General features: G+C 42.3%; 1 protein-coding gene across 3 annotated transcripts in view; it reads right to left on the reverse strand.

The window, feature by feature from the left end:
- SLC39A8 (solute carrier family 39 member 8) overlaps positions 1–21646 on the reverse strand; it is a 72529-nt gene that overhangs the window by 31385 nt on the left and 19498 nt on the right. For 2 of the 3 annotated variants that reach the window (XM_045536644.1, XM_045536642.1), the window contains exons 2-5: positions 13610–13772; positions 6134–6303; positions 3717–3839; positions 2894–3058 (exon numbers count right to left, since the gene is read on the reverse strand). In XM_045536644.1, coding sequence (XP_045392600.1) covers positions 2894–3058; positions 3717–3839; positions 6134–6303; positions 13610–13772 — 621 coding nt within the window. Of the gene's footprint in view, positions 1–2893; positions 3059–3716; positions 3840–6133; positions 6304–13609; positions 13773–15245; positions 15279–21646 lie in introns of those variants that run through there. The other variant, XM_045536643.1, reaches the window with a different exon arrangement.

Genomic DNA, 21646 nt, shown 5'->3' on the forward strand with positions numbered 1-21646 from the left:
TCCCAGAATCCTAGCTCCGTTCTACCCTCTCACTAGGGGGGTAGTTTTTCTAGGTTGACACTTCCACAACTGTTTCTGTCTGGAACACTGAATCATGCCACTGTGTCCCACGCGGATGTGGGGAGGTCCAGGGCCATTTGCAATCCAGCTCCCTCCGCTGTGACCTGCTTGATTATTCTCAAAGCCTTTATAAATTCTTCTCCCAGATATTTGCATGGTTGGTTCTGTCTCGTTATCCAGTTCTCTGCTGACCTTTTGAGGGATTTTTCCAGACCAGACCATCAAAAGAAGAAAACACATGGCACTCTGACATCACGATGTTTTGTTTTCATCCAAGTATTATTGCTATCTGATATTTTTTTGCTTTGCTTGTTTCTATATTATGTTTCCACTGAATAAACTATAAACTCTACAAGAATTTGTTTGGTTCAGTGCTTAGAATGGGCAGGTACTCAATAAAGTTTTACTGAATAAATGACCAAAAGCCTGTATGCTAGCACTACTGTCAGCAGTGGGGTAAAAATAGCCTTTTGACTATATTTCTAAATCACATAAAACAGGATCATGTAGGGGACCCCGTCTTTGTCCTGGTGCTTAGATTCATTGCAGACATGTCTTCTGGCCACAGCTAATGCTAACCCAGGAGCCTTAAAACTTTAAATAAAACTTTTGAGCAGTTCAATGTATTTGTTAAATATGACAAAAGAGGATATTTTAGCCTCTTACAAAAGCTAAAACCTTTGGCAAACATTCTCCTGTCTAAATATAAATTTCCTATCAGCTCATTCTGATACTTGAGGTACCTTTAGAAGCTAGCTTACCCTGGAAGTTTCATAAGAAGGGACCTTCCTGAAATCAGGAGAATTCACACTGAGGTTCTACTATGGTCAGGAAGGTCATCAGCCCCTTAAATATTACAAATCCGAAACTGTATCTCTTCCATGCTTTGTGTTACAGGACTTGGGATCCCAACGGAGATCTTGGTCAAGGTTGGACCAGGTTCAAAGGTTCAAAGTGTGGCCCGGCCTAAAGTTATCTTGTTAACTCTGGGAAATATCAAAAGACCTTGCATAGGAGCAAGAATTCAAGTTAGGTTCCAAATTTCATGGCACAGTATCCCTCTACCATATAGTATCTAAAGAATGACTAATCAGTGTTTAAGTCACCAACATCGCTGATTGGCACCACTTGAATCGCTTGTCAGCGTTCAACCATGGTTTCACTGTGATCTCGTATTTGCCAAAAGCTCGCGTAAGGCAACTGGAATGCAGACACATAGCGTGAGGCAAGGTTTTAACAGTCATTCTCTAGGTTCTCTCTGCTGTGCCCTGCAATAAATTACATCCACAGAAAACAATATCCTTGAGCAAATTATCTTTCTCCTCCTACAAAAATTAATATTTATTAAGAGTTAATGTTGTCATCTTGTTTCCAGTAGAGCAAGGATGTGAGGAAGGCAGTACAACAAAGTTTCTAAGGACACGGGCTTCAGCATCGGACAGCCCAAGTACCAGTCCAGGCTTTGCCATTCCGGAGCTGTGTGGCCTTGGGTTTGTTATTTAAACTCTCTAAGCCATTGTCACCCAATTACAACAGAACTTGTCCCCTAGGTTATTATGAGGATCAAACGAGGCAATTCATCTAACATTCTAGGGGTGGTCCTTGAGCATTTAATAAATGTTAGCTATAATTATTATAAGTAAATGTCTATTTGAATATCTCCATATCTTTGCAAAATCTTGGCTGAAATTCATTATATTACATAAAATAATTTCCTCTTAGTGCTAACACAAAACTGTCTTTTCAAATACACTTGAGGCTGGGTGCGGTGGCTCACGCCTGTAATCCCAGCACTATGGGAGGCCAAGGCGGGCGGATCGTTTGAGCTCAGGAGTTCGAGATCAGCCTGAGCAAGAGCGAGACCCCGTCTCTACTAAAAAATAGAAAGAAATGATTTGGACAGCTAAAAATATATATAGAAAAAATTAGCCGGGCATGGTGGCTCATGCCTGTAGTCCCAGCTACTTGGGAGGCTGAGGCAGGAGGATCGCTTGAGCCCAGGAGTTTGAGGTTGCTGTGAGCAAGGCTGACGCCATGGCACTCACTCTAGCCCAGGCAACAGAGTGAGACTCTATCTTAAAAAAAAAAAAAAAACAAAAAACAAATACACTTGAGATTTTTCTTAATCACGTGGAGAGAAGCCTATGACCAATCATGTTTTCTTGTTCCTCCTGTAGCTTGGCTGTTCAATGAGACATCCCAGCATCTCTCCAATAAATTCTTTTTGCATACATAATTTGAGTCTGATTCCCATCCCTTGAAATCAAAATAGTTCTAATGTATAGAAAATAATCCCTACAATAGACAGTATTATAATTAGAAAAATGAGATCAAACAATTAAGTGCCTAGCATATTACCTGGCATATAACACTTGCTAAGGAAATGGTACTTATTAATATTATCTAGGATATGCAGATACAAGTTCTAAGTCAGTTAATTAATAAACACAATTTTATTAGCTTACAAATCTTTCTTCTTACAGTTCCAAAATTACTCAAAAGATTCTTTGATTTTGGACCTTGAAAGAATTATAAAACAAAATAAATACTATGAGTTAATTTTGCTACATATTATTGTATAAATCTAAGTGAGAGACTCTTGTATGGTGACAATCAAAGAGAATAACGAAGCCCCAGACCCTATGATCCACAGTTTCTTACTTAATTCACTTGTTTAGAGGGAAAGTGGGAAAAGAATGCACTTAGCCAACATATACAGGAATAAATCTGACATATTTAAATGTACAAAATACTCACTTGGCTGCATACACAGCAATGTTTACATAGAATAAAGAATGCAATATGGCAAGGGAAAAACGGAATCAACATATACCTGCAGAGATACCACACTGACATTATCGAAATGGACGTGTCCATTAGGCTCTGTGACAGCAGGATTTGCATAGCACGTGACACCGTTGATGGCAGGTAACGTTTTAGTTTGATGGGCTTTTTCTTGAGGACCAAAGTCATCAGTATGGAAGTGGGTGTGATCATTCTACATGGGAAAACAAAAAAAGGGTGAAGAGGTTATAGGAAGAAAAAAAAAAAGATGGCTCATACAGATAAGAAAATTGATTCATGTTGTAGAATTTGGAACAAGTACCAACAATTTAATGGTGAATAACAAATGCACATAATTTGTATACCATTAATATTCATCAGAATAAGAAAGTACATGTACCCTAACATGAACAAACAGAAACAACAGAATCTAATAAATGAAAATACATTTAAAGAGAGAGAAAATTTCTCTTCTCTCAGAAGAGAAAATTTTTATGTCTATTCTTTATGTAATGGAATCTTTTTAGATTTATAAATTTTCTCTCTCTTTAAATGTATTTTCATTTATTAGATTCTGTTGTTTCTGTTTGTTCATGTTAGGGTACATGTACTTTCTTATTCTGATGAATATTAATGGTATACAAATTACGTGCATTTGTTATTCACCATTAAATTGTTGGTACTTGTTCCAAATTCTACAACATGAATCAAGTATTTCTCTAATGCTTGTCAATATATTGACTCTTCTCTTTCTCCTCATATTCACAAGTCTAATAACTGGACTGTTCATATAATTCTAAGAATAAAATTCCTGCCTATATAAAGTAGCTTTAGGGGTAAAACATCAAATGTTTAAAATAGAGTCCATTTACCTGACCATATGTCTTTAATAACATCTTCAGCATTCTTTCAAAAAAGAAAAGTAAGTAAAATCCACCAAACACAGCAGCTGCCTTCTCAACATAGTTGTCAATTTGAGGATTAAATCCAAATGCCTGAGGGAGGAAAGAAAAAGCAATTCAAGTAAAAGCAAGTAATTTAACTTGATTTCTGGAAAATAATACCATAATTTCTCAGTATACAATTTTCGCCAAAATTCTAAGTCCATCTTCACATACAGGTAATATTAGAAATTTACCCACCAAAATCACAAAACAAAAACTCTGAAATTTGAGTAAGCAAATTGTATGAGATGCCATAGAAATCTTATAACCAGAAGAAATCCCACTAAATAAAGCCAGCACAGGACCTTACAATTGCCTAACCATTACAGCACGCGTACAGCAATGTCTGCCTTGAAAGAGAAAACTTTCAACACGAAAGAAGCAGAGCTGATTCCCATCTTTGGAAGATAATATGAGGTCTAGGCAATGGAGATCAATGACATGATTACCTATGTTCTCTAAAAGTAATACATTTGCCCATGATTCCCAGAGTCAAGCTTTTAAAGCAAATATGGCGGGCCACTTGGGTTCCTGTTTTCCCAAGAGAGATCCTCGTGCACCTAGAGAATCCTGGTAAGTCCTAAAAAGATAAATAAACCAAGAACTAGGCCCAAGGACAACAAAGAAAAGAGTGAAAATTGCCACCAACCTCTCTCTCTCTCTCTCTCTCTCTCTCACACACACATACACACACACACACACACACACACACACACACACACACACAACAAGAATGAAATAATCCTTTTGTTTAAAGGACAGAAAACAAGAGTTAGAGTTTGAAGTTACAAACAGTCAAGGTGTCCCTAACAGACAAGAAACAAAACTTAAAAAAAATAAAATAGGAGGAGAGAGTATTATGTGAAAAGCTACAACTTTGCACCACTCCACGCGTTGAAAATCTCCCCTCTGAAGCAGAAAGGAGGCTGTCTGGGCTCTCGCCCCCTGTCTGCCTCTGAGGAGACCTCGCAGCCACTTCGTCATCTGAGCAACTTCTCTGTACCTGTTTGTACACCGCAAAAATGGCATAAAAATACCTGCACCATTGACCTAACACAGAGGTTACAAAAATAAAATAACAAAAGGAAAAGAATTTTGCCAAAAAAATAAATAACTCTCTATGGAAATTTGAGAGATTATTACAAAGACAGATTCTTTATATTGCTACATTTCCAATAAAACAGAAAACCTTAAAATCATAGAGGCAGCATCTCCAACCCACATGCAATATCAGTTTGTTTAATTTAATTTGACCCACAAAGCAGATGAGATAATAACTACACATACATAGAATATTGTATTATATTAAATATGTTGCACATATTTAATATAATACGGTTTTTTAACCAGAAAATCAGTAGTGTCATGCTAGCTTTGTTACTAGCCGACTGTATGGCTATAATCCAAGTCATTTTAATTTTTTTTCATCTCTACAATTGAAGGCTCTTCCAGACCAAATAACAATAATAATAATAAATCTACAGCTTTAAGAAGTTGTACCCTCATTTTCATATGTAGCTTGAAAACTAAAAGAAGCTTTAGTGATAATTTTATGGAAATTATGAGATAAGGGTGGTACTCCTGAGATGCCATGTTCTCTCTGGGGCTCGTCTCTCCCTCTGCGTGTGCCTTGTGGGCAGAGGGACAGCGTCCCTGCGTGGACAGATGTCTCCAGTTCCCCTTTGAAGGTTCCTCCTATTCTCATCTCTTTCTCTCTTCCCTGCTCTTCAGCGTCCCCTCTCTGTTCCTCTCGCTTATTTTCCTCCCTCTGTTTCTCTCCCATATATGGCCACAATATATATTTGAACTAAAGCACACACATTATTTGTTGCACTGTAGTCAATGTCAGATCAATGACGCATTTATCACAAGAAAAAAAAGTAAGTTGCTATTTATTAGCCTTCAATTGATTTTTTTTCCACAGTCAAAAAAAATGAAAAGGTTTATCAACCACACTCTCATTTATCCTCTAGTCTTCTATAGCTGCAGTAAATATACGAGGGAATTGAGTGCCGTATCTTAAATAAAGCATAAATTTGCATTAGACATTTGCAGTCAATTTGACAGTGCATGCTTTTTAGAAAAAATAAATAAATAATGATGCAGTGTGTAGAAACATTAAATTTGCCAAATGCCAGGCAGAATAAAGTTTTAAGGCCTTCACAGGTGTCCTAGAACTGTCTGAGCACGTCCTGGTGGCTGGCGACCTGGAATATTAATTTTATCTCTGACACTGAGACCCACTGCAGCTTGGGACGAGCCCGTACGGTTGCTGTGAATGTACAAAGTGCTAAAACATCCAAAAGAAACAATTATTCACAGAAACAAATAGGCAACCTCCTTACCTCTGGAATAAGTTGGAAAATGGCATTTGAGAAAAGAGTCCCGATAGCCAGCCCCACAAAATAGGTCAAAATCTTTGGGAAATAAGATTTCTTTATCAACGGAGTCAAAACCAATCCGAGGAGAGATGCCAGGTTAATAATTGTCACCGACAGGAATCCGTATCCCCAAACTGTGACAGAGAGAAGAGAGAAGAAATTAATCTGAGCAAAAGAGCCAAACGAAGCTTGAAATAAGCTTAAAAGCATCTTTGAAAGCTTCAAACAGACATCTTCTTTAGAACCACAAAATCTTCTCAGTGAAAATTACACAGAAAGCCGAGACTATCAATGTAGTATGGTAAGCATGGCTAGTAACACTGTGCAAATAGCAACACTGCCTATGTTTTAATCAGCCCTAAATCACCATCATGGGATTAAAGAGTTTTATAGTTTACAGGGAATTTGTCACCTAGAACAGTGACAAACATTCTGAGGTGCACAGGCACTAAGCCACCTAGTCTCCCCTGTGGCTCAAGGTCTAGTTAACACTCAGGCTTCAGGAGGGACACAGAGGCCACATGAGTTCAGGGACAAGGAGTGAGATGATGGCGGAGCATAGGGTGGAGATGGGTCAGGTGGGTTGGCTTCAAGGTGACAATGGCTGCTGACTCCCGAGAACAGCACCTCCTGGGATTAGGCAGCACCTCAGCGCCCCCCGCTGGCGCCTCCTGGGACCTGGGTCAGCCTCAGGCAGTGAGCACAGGGACCCAGGAGGGAGCTTTGCACAGCTGGCCCTGCCAAGCACAGATTAATGTCCCATGCGGAGGAGACGCTGGTGACAGAAGGAGATCGTACATCTTTCATCTCTCCCCACCCAGGGCCTGGTATCCAATAGGTGCTCAATAAGTGTGGCTTAGAGTGAAATGAATGAGTCCCACCTTAAGCTCTAGAGCTAATGGCACGTGTGATCTATTGCCTTCGGGCCTCAGTTTCCCCCTCTGGATCCTAGAGGGGTTGGTGTAAAGACAAAGCGGTGATGCAAGCGTAACACGCCCGGGACGGTCACCTGTAGCAGTGCAGGCGGAAACACAACATGTTCCTGGGGACTGCACAGCGCGTGGCTGTGCCGTGGCCCCACAGACCAGCACACAGCACAGCGTGAAAGACGAGAGCCGCCTCTGCATGGTCACATCTTTAAAATACCCAGAAAACATCTTTACGTGTTGGGCCACTCTTCTCATCGGCACCAGCAGTGGAGAACACTAGTGACGCCTCACGCTCAGTGGACATTCGCCACGTGCCAGGCACCGTGCTACGCAGCGAACACGTGTCAACGCATCGGTCCCCACGACACCCCGTGAGACAAGCACTACTCGTATTTCCCTGCTGTGGTTAAAGAAACCAAAGCATACGGTGTCCAAACAAGCTGCCCGGGTCACGTGGGTAGAAAGCTGCATTGCAAACCCGGACAGTCGGGCCCACTTTTTTTTAGCAATATCCTTCATTACTCCTGTGGCAGTAACTAATTTTTAAAAACCCCAAGTATTGTATTGTTACAATGCTGTGAAAATTTTATCCTGAATTATACTTCATTAATACAAGATTGCTCACTATTATTCTCAGCCCAAGCAATTCTGTCTACAAATAAACCAACTTTGCAAATGTTCATTAAGCCTAGGATTGGACCAAATCACGGTTACAGCCAACAAGGAGCCTGCAACCTTCTGCTTTAGGGGCTGGGAAACGTGTGCACGCACACACACGCACACACACACACACATGCACACACGCACACACACACATGCACACACACACACATGCACATGCACACACATACATGCATGCACACACATACATGTGCACACACACATACACGCACGCACACACACACATAAACACACGCACACGCACATATGCACGCACACACGCACGCACACACACACGTGCACAAACACACACAAAGTAGCTTGTGCTAAGTACCAAATGCAAAGGACTGACAATAAATAGTGCTGTGTCACCACAAGAATCATCACAGCACTGACCACGATGACTTTATCTTCTCCAGACACTTTCCTGTCAGTGTCAGAGCCTGACCATGCCCTGCAAAGTCACGTAACAGTCCACCTCAGTCCCCTTTATGACCTTATCACCTAAGACAATACTGCCTGCTCCCTCAGACTTTCTGCTTGGAGAAGGTTCGCAGTCCCACACCTTCGTGGTGTCTCTACGTGGACATTCCCTTAACACAAGCCATCTTCTACCCCATCACTAGCCTGCGTGCACTCAGTCATGTGACAAATATCTCTCCAGCGTCATTTACCCCTTTTCCACATGGCCTGTCCCCACTGAGCTCTACACCTGCACACTTCCAGTTCTCTGTCTAGAAACACCTTTCTGTCCCCGTCGGCTGAGAGACCGCTGCGTGGCTCTCCAGGCCAACTCAGAGATCTCCTCCAGGAAGCTTCCCGGCCCTTCTCGATAGCAGTTCCTCCCTCATCAAGATTCCCAGGGCTCTTTGTTTAACGCTAACTGGTCCCCTTACCATTTCTTGTGTGCTACAGTAATTTCATCACTTATGTATTTGTCTACATCATATAAACTGTGAGATTCTCAATAAGAGGGGCTATGTTTTATTCATCCCCAATGCCTAGAAAATTGCCCAGAAAATAGCACACATTCCTTGCTGAATGAGTTAATGAATGTCATGTTTCAAGGTGCAGCTCAGAACTCTGTCAAAAGAAAAAAAAATACCAACCCATCTGCTTACTGGATCTTTCTAACCTTCCTTGCCCTTGTCCACTACTGGGAGACCGTGAGAGTGTAAACCATCACGACCCAGGCAGAATGCACAGTCTCCCTTTCTGGCCTTGGTTATTAATGGAATATTACTCAGAAAAAATGATCCACTTTTCCACTCAACTGGGGCACCAATGAATAAGTTGGCATGAAAATATTCCTCGGACCTCTTCATCTACACATGGGACTTCCTCTAATGATCCATTTCAGAGAGGGTCCCCTCTACTTCTACGTGAGCTCTGAAAGATCTTTAATAAATTTCTAAGGTGTATTAGTAACATAGCTAACATTTACTGAATGCCCACTATGTGTTAAGGTTCTTCTAAGAATTTCATCTCTACTCTATTTTAACTCATTTGATTTTCACCACAACTCTACGAAATAGGTACTATTATTATTCCCATTTTACAGATGAGGAAACGTGGTTCTGTCATGATCCCCATTTTACAGATCTGCAAACAACCCTGACTTGCATTTCTACTCGGCCCCACTCAGATGAGGGGCTGCAGAGAACTCTGGAGGGGAAGGATTTGTATTTGATCCCAGCTCTTCCCTTTATTGGCATCATCGGTTGGTTCTTTGACTTCACTAAGCTTCAGTTTTCTCATATTTAAACTCTTATTTCATAGAGTTTATACAAGAATAAAATAGAACCAATTAATGCTGCCCTTGGAGTATAGTAAGTCTTCAATAAATGTTGTTTATTATTATTTCTTTAAAAGTCAGTAAGTAGATCATCATATAAATTTTAGCTCGCTTAGTTCATTTTTTGTTCACTTACACAGTGAAAGAAACAGCAAAGAGGAAGCAGGAGCCCTGAGTTCTCCCCCTACCCCAGGTATTGTACCTACAGGAGGCCACGAAACCTCTCTGGAGCTTATGCTTCTATCACTGGTTGTATTACAGAGTTGGACAGTATGATCTTCAAGAATGCCTCAGATAAAATTCTATTATTCTTAACTATTACCTGAAATAAACACTATTCTGTGACCTGATCCAAAAAATAAGGCAATTTTGAGCCATTCAATTATTGCCAAAATGTAATTAATTTTTCTCCTAGAGAATTTAATTTACCATCAGTTTATTGCACTTATCAATATGATTTTATAAAATACCTGAAAGGCAACTTCAACAATAACAAAATATAAGGTCTCTGAGAAATTAGATTATTTTATCTGCCCACTGAAGTGTCTTCATAAAATTCGTATATCATGACCCCCTTGGATTGCTTTTTGTTTTTTTATTACCTTGGATGAGTTAAGACTTGACTCTTTATTAAATGAACAGTTATATCAAGAATCAAGTCTATTTAATTATTGTAAAATTCATTTCTTTGTGGGAAAAGAGTAGGATTACACAGGGGCCAGGGAACAGGATGAACCTATGAACACATACATAAGAAGAACAGAGACATATTCTTCTCAATCTGTGCCAGGCACTGTTCTAGGCATTTACATACATTACGTCGTTTGATAGTCCCAGCGAGTCCATAAAGAAGGTACTCTTACTATATCCATTATACAGATGAGGTAACTGAGGCATAGAGATATTAAATAATCACACAGCTACATGAAAATAAAACAATTAAGATATCACATCAAAAAGTCATTATACAGTGAGACCAGGTCTCTACAAAAAATAGAAAAATTAGCCAGGCGTGGTGGCACATGCCTGCAGTCCCAGCTACTTGGGAGGGTGAGGCAGGAGGATCGCTTCAGCCCAGGAGTTTCAGGCTGCAGTGAGCTACAACGATGCCATTGCACTCTAGCCAGGGTGACAAAGCAAAACTCTGTCCTCAAAAAAAAAAAAAAAGGCAATATATTGCCCAAATTAAACATCTCAGCTAGGTAATAACAAGTACTCCACTAGTTTCCCAACTTCCCCAGAAATGTTTCCATATCTTCTTCCACCCTATCCCATCCCTCTCCAGCCCTATTTCAATTCCTAAGATAACATGCACCCTAAGAGGCATTTCTCTTTGTATGGGGTCCTCTGTCCAAATATTCAGTGCCTTTCTGGTCCTTTAAAACTTAGAATTGTTGACTTTCCCATTTTATGGCTTTGTAGTGTTGGTCCCAGAGTTCTTTCTCTTGCTTCCTGCTTCTGACCTCCTGGCAATAGGACACCCCTGATATAAAGCATCCTAGGCAACTGGGGTTAAAAACACTTGAGTATCAGTAACCTGCAGGGAGTAGAGGATTTGCTTTCTCTGAAGCCTAACTTCCTGTACCCAAGAATTCTGTACAAGTCAGATACATTTTATTTATGTAACAGACCTAACTAATAAGCCTAATACAGCACCTAACTCTGTGCCAGGTCACGTTCCAAGTACTTTACAAACATGAGGTCATTTCAGCCTCACAGCAGCCCTATGAGAAAAGCACTATTTTAGACGAGGAAACTGAGGCAGAAAGAGGTTATAGTCACATGCGTGACATAGCCAGACAATTACAGAGCTGGGATTTGAGCTCAGGTGATCTGACTGCACTATACTAGTAGTAAATGTTAGTATATTAAATAGGCTTGTAGAAATTGAAATATACTCTAGCAAAAAATACTTGCTTGAACAACTAGCAATTGTTCAAATTGGCTATTATTTCAAAATTGAAATTATTCTTATTCACAAAATTGCTAACTGTAGTATAAATTACGCTTGGTGATTTCTATTCTTTGTGTCTGTAAATACAGACTATAAATGAGAACACGGGTTCTGAAGCCAGGACAGCCTGGGGACAATCCGGCTCCACCATACACAAGCTGTGCAACTCAGAGCCAATGGCTCTAACCCCCCGTACCTGGGTTTTCGGGGCTGTAAAATGGGAACAGTGACGTCTACATCACACAGTTGAATGGAGATTAAGTGAGTTAATGTGTGAAGTACTTGGAACAGTGCCTGTCACACAGCAAACACTACAAAAGAATTGGCTATTATCATTGTTATCTTTGTCATTGTTGCTATTCCTGTCATTCATATAGAGAGAGATCAAAGTGTACAGACACAAAGGAATCCAAAAGTAAGTAAAACAGGCACTTGTTTTGTGGACTCTCCCTTTTCTTCCCTCCCCTTCCTCTCTTCATCTGCACTCGTGTCAGATGAGCTGGCTCAGACCAGCGTCTTTAAGCTCATCTCCACTCTGGCAGCTCTCCAGCCCCAACCTCCTCTGCAGACGTCCGCACACCGGCGCCTCCGGACACCCCACTCGTGGGTTTATGTCAATGTCTCAAAGTGACCATGTCAAAAATTACGGTCTTGGCCCCCACCACGCCCCTCTGCCACAGCAGAAGGCCCCTCCGCAGTCGTCTCCCCCCCAGGAAATGGGACAACCAACCATGTCTCCCGTCTGTCTGCCTCGAACCTTCACGCATCTTTCCCTCTCCACATCCAGCCCAGGGGCAAACTATTTTAGCACGATCTCCAGGTAGAAAACTCTTTCGCAGATTCGAATAAATCGTGGCCCACCCCTGCACAGAACCCTACAGCGGCCTCTCACTGCAGTCAGAATAAACCCCAATCCATTTACCACCCCCCACCCCAAGCTCCCACACCTGGCCTCGGTCTCCCTCCAGGAACCACCTCCTTCCACCCTCCCTCCTGCTGGCCAGGCTCCAGACACAGCCTCCTGCTGCTCCTTGCTCAGGCCAAGCCACTGCCCAGCTCTGCGGGCTCTTCGCTCCCCCAAGAATGCTCCTCCCCCTGCAAAGACCTTGCCCTGGGCCTCTCCTCCTCCTCCTCCTCACTCAGGGCTCTGCTCAGAGAGAATCTCATCAGCGGGGCTCCCTGACCTACCTAAACTCACCCACCCATCACCACCCTCTGCCCCTTACCTGCTTTATTGTCTTCATAGCACGTTTCAGTCTGAAGCTAAATTATTTGTTTGTTTAATGTTTATTATCTCTCTTCTTACTATATTATAAGCCCTAATAGAGCAGGGAGTTTTTCTTCTTGTTCATTACTGACTCCTCGATGCACATTAACCGTGCGTGGGATGTTGCTCAATAAATATTTATTGAATAAATAAACAAAAATTAAAACACCCACGTAGGGTAAGTTAACAAATCTAGTATACCAAGAAATTGCACATAATTGTCAGAGACCCCCTGAACAACTGGTTTATCTGGTTGGTGAAAGTACTGTTCTACGTGTTTAGGCTTGTGAACTGTATATCAAACACACACTTCTGTTCTTATATTTTAAAATTTCTTTGCAGTAGATCATTTCTAAATGCAGTATATATGGCAATACTGTTATAGACATTTACAATAGTTGCTGGCACTTTCTTTCACCTATGAAAATTAAAACAGGAAAAACTTGGTCCCTTAAGATTTAATCTAGAAGCATGCTCGTTCCCTTATCCTTCACTGACAGCAGCAGATAAACTGACAAGTTTTAAAATAATATGATAAGCAAAAGGTAACAAAAATTAACTGATCAGTTATAAACCAGATAGTTCACGTGCGAGCCAATATGGACAACATAAAATATATATTGCTTAATTATAATTTTGATTCCACAAATAGAACAGCGTAACTCATGAAGCTTAAATAAGTTATAATTCTTCTCATCCTAAATATTTTCAGAATATAAGTATTTTACCAAGGGGTTCTTTGCAGATTAATTAAAAGTAATAAAGCAGAAAAAGAGGCATGTTAACTTCATTTCATGACTTTCCAAGTAAATGAGAGACAGCGCTTCCAACGTACCTTCTGAATGACTTGGTTTTGTTTTGTGCTTGGGCCGATTCTCACAAGGGTGAAAGTTCAGTTGCTGGACGACTGCTGGACAGATGACAGAGAAGTTTGAGGCAGTTACTTGGGTGGTATTTGAAAAGCCATGAATGGAAAAAATGTCTTCAGCCGATAAACACTGAAATAGAATAAACAAGGAACACGCATGTGTTACTACAGTAAAAGCAAGCAAGCAAAGATACTACGAAGAGACACACTGTTTCATCTAGACACACAGCAGTAATTCTTTACACAAAAGCCCACTACAGAAATGTATGGCCCACTAAAATTGTAAGACAGTACACATCCCTTTAAATCTAAAAATAAAACCAGTAAAACAATCCTCTTAATCAACAGCCTACCTACAGCAGACAAAAAGATAAAAATTGGTGTGAGCATGTCCCAAGACTTTTTCGTAAATGAAAAAAAAAAACCACCAATAGCATTCAAACAAAGGGTTTTAAGATGATTTTATATTTTCAGTCTTTAGTTTACTTTTCTTAGATCACATGGATATATTGTGTGGGCTACTGGAGTGGCTATCTATAGCTTTTCTTGTAGATCAACACCTGTCTCCTTCCAGTTTCATAGTTAAGAAATTAATCCTTCTTCTATACTGCAATAATAATTCCAATATGTAAAAGTTGTATTAAAATATGTCCTTAGCACAAAGTGTTATTTACTGAAATATTTATTATTCTCAATGATGGTGGGTAGCTTTTCTATATTATATAAAGTTGGGGTATTTAGAAATTCATTAATGAGGAATTGACTCTGCATTAGAAAAAAATGACAGTGAAAGTAAATTTTTAAAGGTATCATTTTATTCTCGGGCACATTTTAACTGTAAATTATCTTCTACATACTACTTGCATTATTAAGAATATAAAATAATACTAGTAAATGTCATAAGAATAATAGAGTGTGAAAAAGATCCATTCACTGAAATAGAAGAGTCTGTCTTTAATAAATGCAATTTAGAAACGTTCTTTGCACACTTCAGCCAATACCTAAATTCCACTAAGACCTTAGCTGTGTGCTATAGGCTGAATTATGTCCCCCCCCCAAATTCATATATTGAAGCCCTAATTCCCAAGGTGATGGTATTTGGATATGGGGCCTTTGGGAAGCAATTAGGGTTAGATAAGCTCATAAAGGTGGGGCCCTGGTCCACTGGATTAGTGCCCTTACAGGAAGAGACACCAGCGAGCTTGCTCCCTCGCTCTCTCTGCATATGAGGGTCAACAAGAAGACGCCGACCGAATGAGAGAGCCCTCACCAGACAGCAGCCCTTCTGGTACCTTGGTCTTGGACTTCCAATCTTCAGAACTGTGGGAATACATTTCTGCTGCTCAGGCCACTTAGGCTACGGTATTTTGTTATGGCAGCTTGAGCTGACTCATACACTATGAATGGTATTGAAAACTCAAAAGTTGACGTTTAATTGTTGGACCATAAGGAGCTACAATTCCCTTCACAACAGAAACAGTGAAACTAAAAGTATCAGATTTTGATGCAAGATCACTACTATTTATAAAGGAAAAATAAAAAAACATCAAATACACCAAGATGTATGCAGTTGTCAAAAGTTGTCAAAAAAGATTGCAATTACCTTACAGAAATGGCACATATAGACTTTTTAATGTCCAAGTATGCACCTAAAATCGTTCCTTATTCAGCCTACTCTCTCCTGCGGGTCTGTCATAACGATGGCTGAGTGCCAGCCCTAGGAGAGGAGACACCACTCTTGATGCTCTGTTAACAGTCTTCCCGTTGACTGAGAATAGGGAAAAATAACCTAACAGAGGGAGAAAATAGCCCCTTATCCAACTGGGGAAGGGAAAGTGGGTACAGTTTATTCACCACCATGAAGACATCCAGGAGCAGAATTGCTAGACTCAAAAATTACAGAGCTCATGGGGTTCATCAGGCCACTGCCTGGTTCCAGGAACAAACAGGGGTGACAATACAAACACAAAGCAGTGCTGTTTTCCTGCAAGGAAGTCTTAACCTCTTTGGACTTCAAGTTCTTCCAACTATAAAACAGGAGGAAAAGGATGAGCTGCCTGTAGTTAAATCTCCAACGACTATCGGAATTAACATTCTGAGATAATACTTGATGACCATGAAGCAATTCCTTCAGGCTCAAATTGTAACCCATTCCTGAACCCGGAAGTCCACTTCCTAAGGCACAGTCAGCATTTTTAATGAAGTAAAATGCAGAATAATAGAAAGCACAGAGTATAGGATCCCACAGGGCAGGGTAAGTATCGCTTAGCCAAACTTCAGCCCCAGTTATGCGTTATACGTCTCAGGCTCATGTATTCTGGATCACAATGTAAAACTTACTGCTTCCTGTGAATGACAGTCAAGAGTTTAAATGTCACTGCCCTTAAGGATGCCTGAATTGCCCACTGTGCATCATTAAAGACACTCTTCCACATACCGTTAGAAAAAGGAAACGGTACAGTCAAATAAATATATGTACAATGTATTTAATAAATTAATATTTTTAATTTAATTATTAATAAATTAATAAGTTTTTAAAATAATAGGTGCATGATAGTATAATATCAGATAGCTTAGAGTCCTGATGATTTGTGCAACATTTTTGCAGAAATCTTAGCTGGACAGGTAGTCATGAATCACCAGGAAGAACATGAAGATGCAGAGATGACAAAGCGCAAAGTCTCACCTGGTGATAGGAGAACGAGAACAGAATACTAACAGTGAGACAAAGCTAAATGGATGAGTCTGATTTATTTAAAATAGCTGTCTACCAGCAAACAGAATGCACATAATTTTGCACAGCAGCCTGTTCTGGCTTCAAACAATCTTGATATTTATTATCCTTTGATTTAACAAAGTTGAGCCCAAAACAAAAGAAAGCAGTTGTCTAAGAAAGGGTGGTGTCTCCCAGAGCAGGGACAAACAGGATGGGAGCCCGGTGCCCGATCAGTGGCGCCAACAATGGCAGCAAAGCCAGCCGAACCGCTGTGGAACCTCAAACACTCTCTCAGGGACACCCTTTCACCTCCAGAACAATGAATAAATAAATTGCGGAAATCGTAGGATCATCAAAAGCTTCTCAGAAAACAACTCAGGATGATTATACTGAATGGCATGAGCCTTAACGATACTCCATGTGTTTTCTTCTTTTCATCTACTTGTTTTTATGACACTGCTGTTGTCAAGAGCTCGGCCTGATGTTTGCTGTAGCCTTTTACGGTTTGCGCTATCAGAGGCAAATCTAGCCAGCAGATGCCCCAGGGCCCCGTGGGTTAAACCTCTACTTGCTAACTCGGAATCATGTTAGCAAACAGAGCTGTGCATTTCTGCTTCTGCTTCCCCACTCCTTCTTCCTCGCCAGTTCTGACAAGGCAGAACTTTCTCTGCTTCTTTCCCAAACGTGTCTTTGTGGGAAAGCTGGGGCTGAACAGAGGGGACAGGGGCAGGCGAGGGATCAGGGCGAGTTCCTCCCTCCGCACTTCATGCAGTTGAGGTTCTGCCTAAACAAACGCCAAGAAGCACGGTGAGGTTTGAGAGATTGCATGGTTTCCTCGCTGACAAAGAGTCTCTACTCAGGCTCCTCGGAGCCCAAGCCCCGACCCGGGCATTGCAGGGAGCAAAGGCTCTTGCCCCGCTATGGTTCGCTGAAAAATCACTGACATGAGGCAGATGGATTAGTAGGAGGAAAAAGACAGAAATTTATTTTACTTAACATGCATGCACAGGAACCCTCAGAACGAAGATTCAACTCTCCAATGAGGGGCAGAGGTTTTAAAGACTGGGGGCTTGACGTGGAAAAACAAGTTTTGGGGAGGGCAAAAGGAAGAGGCTTGACTGGCTAGCAAAGGTGGTCTTGTCACGTACGTGACACTTCACAGCAGCCCTCAAGAGAGACTAGCTGGCAAATGCTTCTTTTCAGAACTTTAAAGGTGTCAGACTCTCGGTTACTAATCAATCTTTCCTGGATCAGGCGAGGATAGAGCTGGCTGCACGGATGCAGATGTTCTGCAGATGTAAGTTTCCCCCACTAAGACATCTCTGCGGAGTCACTTCTATCTGGGAGACTCATGGCAGCTGTCCCAGAATGTCACAGCAAGTGTCACAGCAGGTGGTTCTGAGGACAAACCGAGCGGCACACGGAGAGTCAGAGAATCAAGGTTTATTCACCGGTGGGCTCAGAGGGGTCTCGCCACCAAATTCCGAGCCCCGTCTACCGGGTTCTTCCCACTTCTATTAGGTTGGGGTGGTCCGAGGGGGGGGTCTCGGGTGGCTGATGCAATTGCAGAAGCCAAGTGACAGGTTAGTATTAGGTTGATGAAGGTCTTCCTTATCAAAATGTCAAAGAAATATATATTTGGGAGTGAAATACTCCTAATTTCCCTCCTCATCCATCCCAGGGGGGCCTGCACCCCCCTGTGTGGGCCAGAATCCCGCTATGGCAGTTTCGAGAGAATCCCCCACCCTCGATAAGTGACCACGCTCGGTATCTGATCCCCTGGCATGGTCTGGCCATTTGGCCCCTCCAGGTCTCATGGTGACATTCCATCCCAGTGCTGGCGGTGGGGCTGGGGGCTGGTGTCGGGGTCACGGGGCTGGATCCCTCATGAATGGCTGGGTGCCACCCCACTGTCGTCATGGGGGAGTTCTCTGTGTTAGGTCCCCTGAGAGCTGGCTGTTCAAAGCAGCCTGGCACCACCTCCTCCCTTCACGGTCCCCCCTGGCCAGCTGACATGTGCCGCCCCTTCCCCTTCTGCTGTGACTGGAAGTTCCCTGGAGCCGTCACCGGAAGCAGGTGCCACGCTTCTTGTACAGCCTGCAGAACCGTGAGCCAGTAAATCCCTTTTCTTTATAACTTGTCCAGCCGCAGGTATTTTCCTTGTAGCAACACAAAACAGACTCGCACACCCCCCTACCGTTGATATTTCCTCTTAGTAATTTTCCATTCACTGACCCCACCTGATCGTTGCCTGTAAATCCCGACTTGTCCAAGCTACATTCCAAATTGAGCCCAGTTCTGCACTGAGATGTCTTTTCCCCTTGTGACAGTTAACTGCATGTCAGCTTGTCTAGCCACTGGGTGTCCAGATTAAACATTATTTCCGGGGTGTCTGGGAGGGTGTTTCTTGGTAAGATTAGCATTTGAATCCGTGGACTCAGTAGAGCAGGTTGCCCTCCTCAGTTTGAGGCCAGAGAAGAATAAAAAGACAAAGGAAGGAAGAATTTGCCCCATTTTTCCTACCTCACTGCTTGAACTGAGACACCTCATTTCATTTTCTCCAGCCCTTGCTCTAAGACTTACAACACTGGCTCGCTTGGTTCTCAGACCCTGGGACTGGAACTAAGTGACACCTCTGGCTTTCCCGGGTCTCCAGCTTGCAGACAGCAGATTGTGGGGCTTCTCTACCTCCACGACTGCACAAGCCAGTTCTTCATAATAAATATCTCCAGCCAGTTCTGTTTCTCTGACTGATACACCCCTGATGCAGCAGCTCCTAAATAAAGTCTGTTTTTACCACTTCAACTGCTGTCAGGCTCCGGTTTTCTTGAACAATATCAAGTATAATAGCCATGTAATTATACTGCATGTTGCATTAATTCTTTTCTTAATTCCACTGATATTTATTGCACCATAAAAGTCTGGATATAATATTGATGGGGAAGCCAGAGGATGACTACTGGAGAGAAACAGCACAAAGACAAATAACTCACAGACCTTCCATCAGGAAACTCCAATAACCATGGTAGAAATAAATCAGATGCACCCACATCTACAAAGCCAGAGAGAAAATGATAAATCCACTAGAGACATAGTAATAAAGAACTATGCAAGTTCATATGATGGAGAAATAATATGCAGAGGAAATAGTCAAAAATGACTTTGAGGCTAGAATTCTGGGACATTGTTCCTGGTGTGATGGGGAATCAGGGAGAGAAACACATTCGGTCGGACCGTGGCAACTTTGGTTTTAGACGTTTCAAGTGGCAATGCCTGTGGGATGCCAGGTGGAAACGACCGCTGAGCTTTCTCTGAGAAAGGCAGAGGCCAGAGATAAGAACGTGGCTTCTCCTGCAAAGAGATAACAGCTGAGTGGGAGAAGGGGAGATGATGCGGTGGGGGGGTGTACAGGAATAAGGGCAAAAACCTCGGGAAGACACATATAATTCGTGCAAGCACAGGAAAGGCAGCCAGAGAACAAGACAAAGTGAGACAAGCCCCAGACACAATAATCTAGGCCAGTGAACCGCAGTGAATGCCTGTGGTCTTTGCTGGCCTGGGATCCCTCCCCACCATCCGGCAACAGACCACCTAGTGCCGAGGAAGCCCCTTGCATGTGATTGCCATGAACACAGGACTCAGACCCGTCCACTCTTGGATAGAGCTGCTACAAAATCTTTCTCCACCAGGACTTCTGTGAGTCTGGGGACTCCACAGGCCATTTTGCCACCATGTGAAATAAGACCAGCTACAGGAGGGGAAAGACAGATTTTCAGTGCCGTCACTAGTACCCTGGATACAGCCGTGCCTGAAGCTGATATGCCCCTTTACTCTTCAGTTACCTGCACCAATGAAGTCCCTTTAGTGGCTTAAGCTAGTTAAAGTTGTTTTTTCTTTCACTCTTAAAAATGAAAGAGTCCTGATTGATCTATAAGTATTCAAAAGTCATTTTATAAAGCTAGCGAATGAATGCCATATCATAACCTGCAAGAAAACAAAAAGATAAGCTTTCCCACTCTTTAAAGCTTCTCCACTTCTTCCTTTTCTCAGCACACAGCCCAATCTCTCTGTGTGGCTGCCTTGTCCAGCGGCGCCCGCTGAATGCCACAACACGATGTGACCATCTGACCCTGACTCCACTGTGTCGAGGCCTTCACACCACGCCCGAATCGAAATATCATCCCACTCAGAAGCCACCCCAGAGACGGTTTCCAGTGCTGCCTGCCCTGCATCATGACGCTGCGGGAAGCTGAGCAGCTCACGGTCCCAACAAGGACACTGCCGGCGTGGCTGTGTCCTCCTGCAGAGGGAGGGGCAGGGGGAGACGGCGACTTGGAACGCAGCTGGACTCCACCGACCATCAAACTTCGAATGAGGCAGCAAGTCCAGTCTGCTTTTCCAAGCTGTAAAGTAACTGGGCCACACAAACTTTTAAGGTCCACTGCAAAACCCCAAAGGGAGCCAGAGGCAGAACTGGGGCTGGAATCCAAGTCTGAAGGAGCCCTGTCTAATTTCTTCTAGTGACTTCTCTAACCCTGGCCTGCTCTGCGGCCGACTGCCATAGCTGTTATTTCTCAGCACGGACTCCAGCCACCCTCCGGAATCTGCCATGTACGCAGCTCCGCAGCTGTGACAGAGGCCACGGAACCCACCCTTCCCCACCCCAAGTGAGTGGGTCTCCTGTTCTTCGAAGAGATGCCACAAGTAAGAGGTTTAATAAGAATCCTACGGAAATCTTCATCTATTCCGCACTCAGAAAAGCCTGGTCCACTTCTCCTCCATTTTCTTCATTTATTCATTAACCAAACAGGCTGACCACACTTTCTCTGGGCCAGGTACTCTGGTAGGTGCTGAGCATAAGACCCGGTTCCCATCTTCAACAAGGTCACCATTCAGTAGAGGAAACAGATGCAAAACAGATAAGTACAATAAAGATATGCAGAAAGTATTGTCAGATAACAGGGAAGAGATCAGGGGAAGCTTCCTGGAGGAGGAGACACGTGCTGAGTCTGAAATGTTATTTTGGTGCATCTGATGGCTGAGGACAGAAGACATGATCCACAAAAAATTAAGGGAGAGATCACTAATGCAAATGAGTATGTGATTAGTTGGCAAATGAATTTTATAAACGATAGTTATCACAGGAGTTCTGAGAAGCATACAAGAGCTATAGTAATAGCAACCATATTAGATGCTTAGTATGTATAATCTCTTTTAATCCCTACATCAACTACTAAAGTAGATTTTAGGAGAAATATCGATGAAGAAATCATGTCTTAGAAAGGTAA

This window comes from Lemur catta, chromosome 24, assembly GCF_020740605.2.
Source record: "Lemur catta isolate mLemCat1 chromosome 24, mLemCat1.pri, whole genome shotgun sequence".
NCBI lineage: Eukaryota > Metazoa > Chordata > Mammalia > Primates > Lemuridae > Lemur > Lemur catta.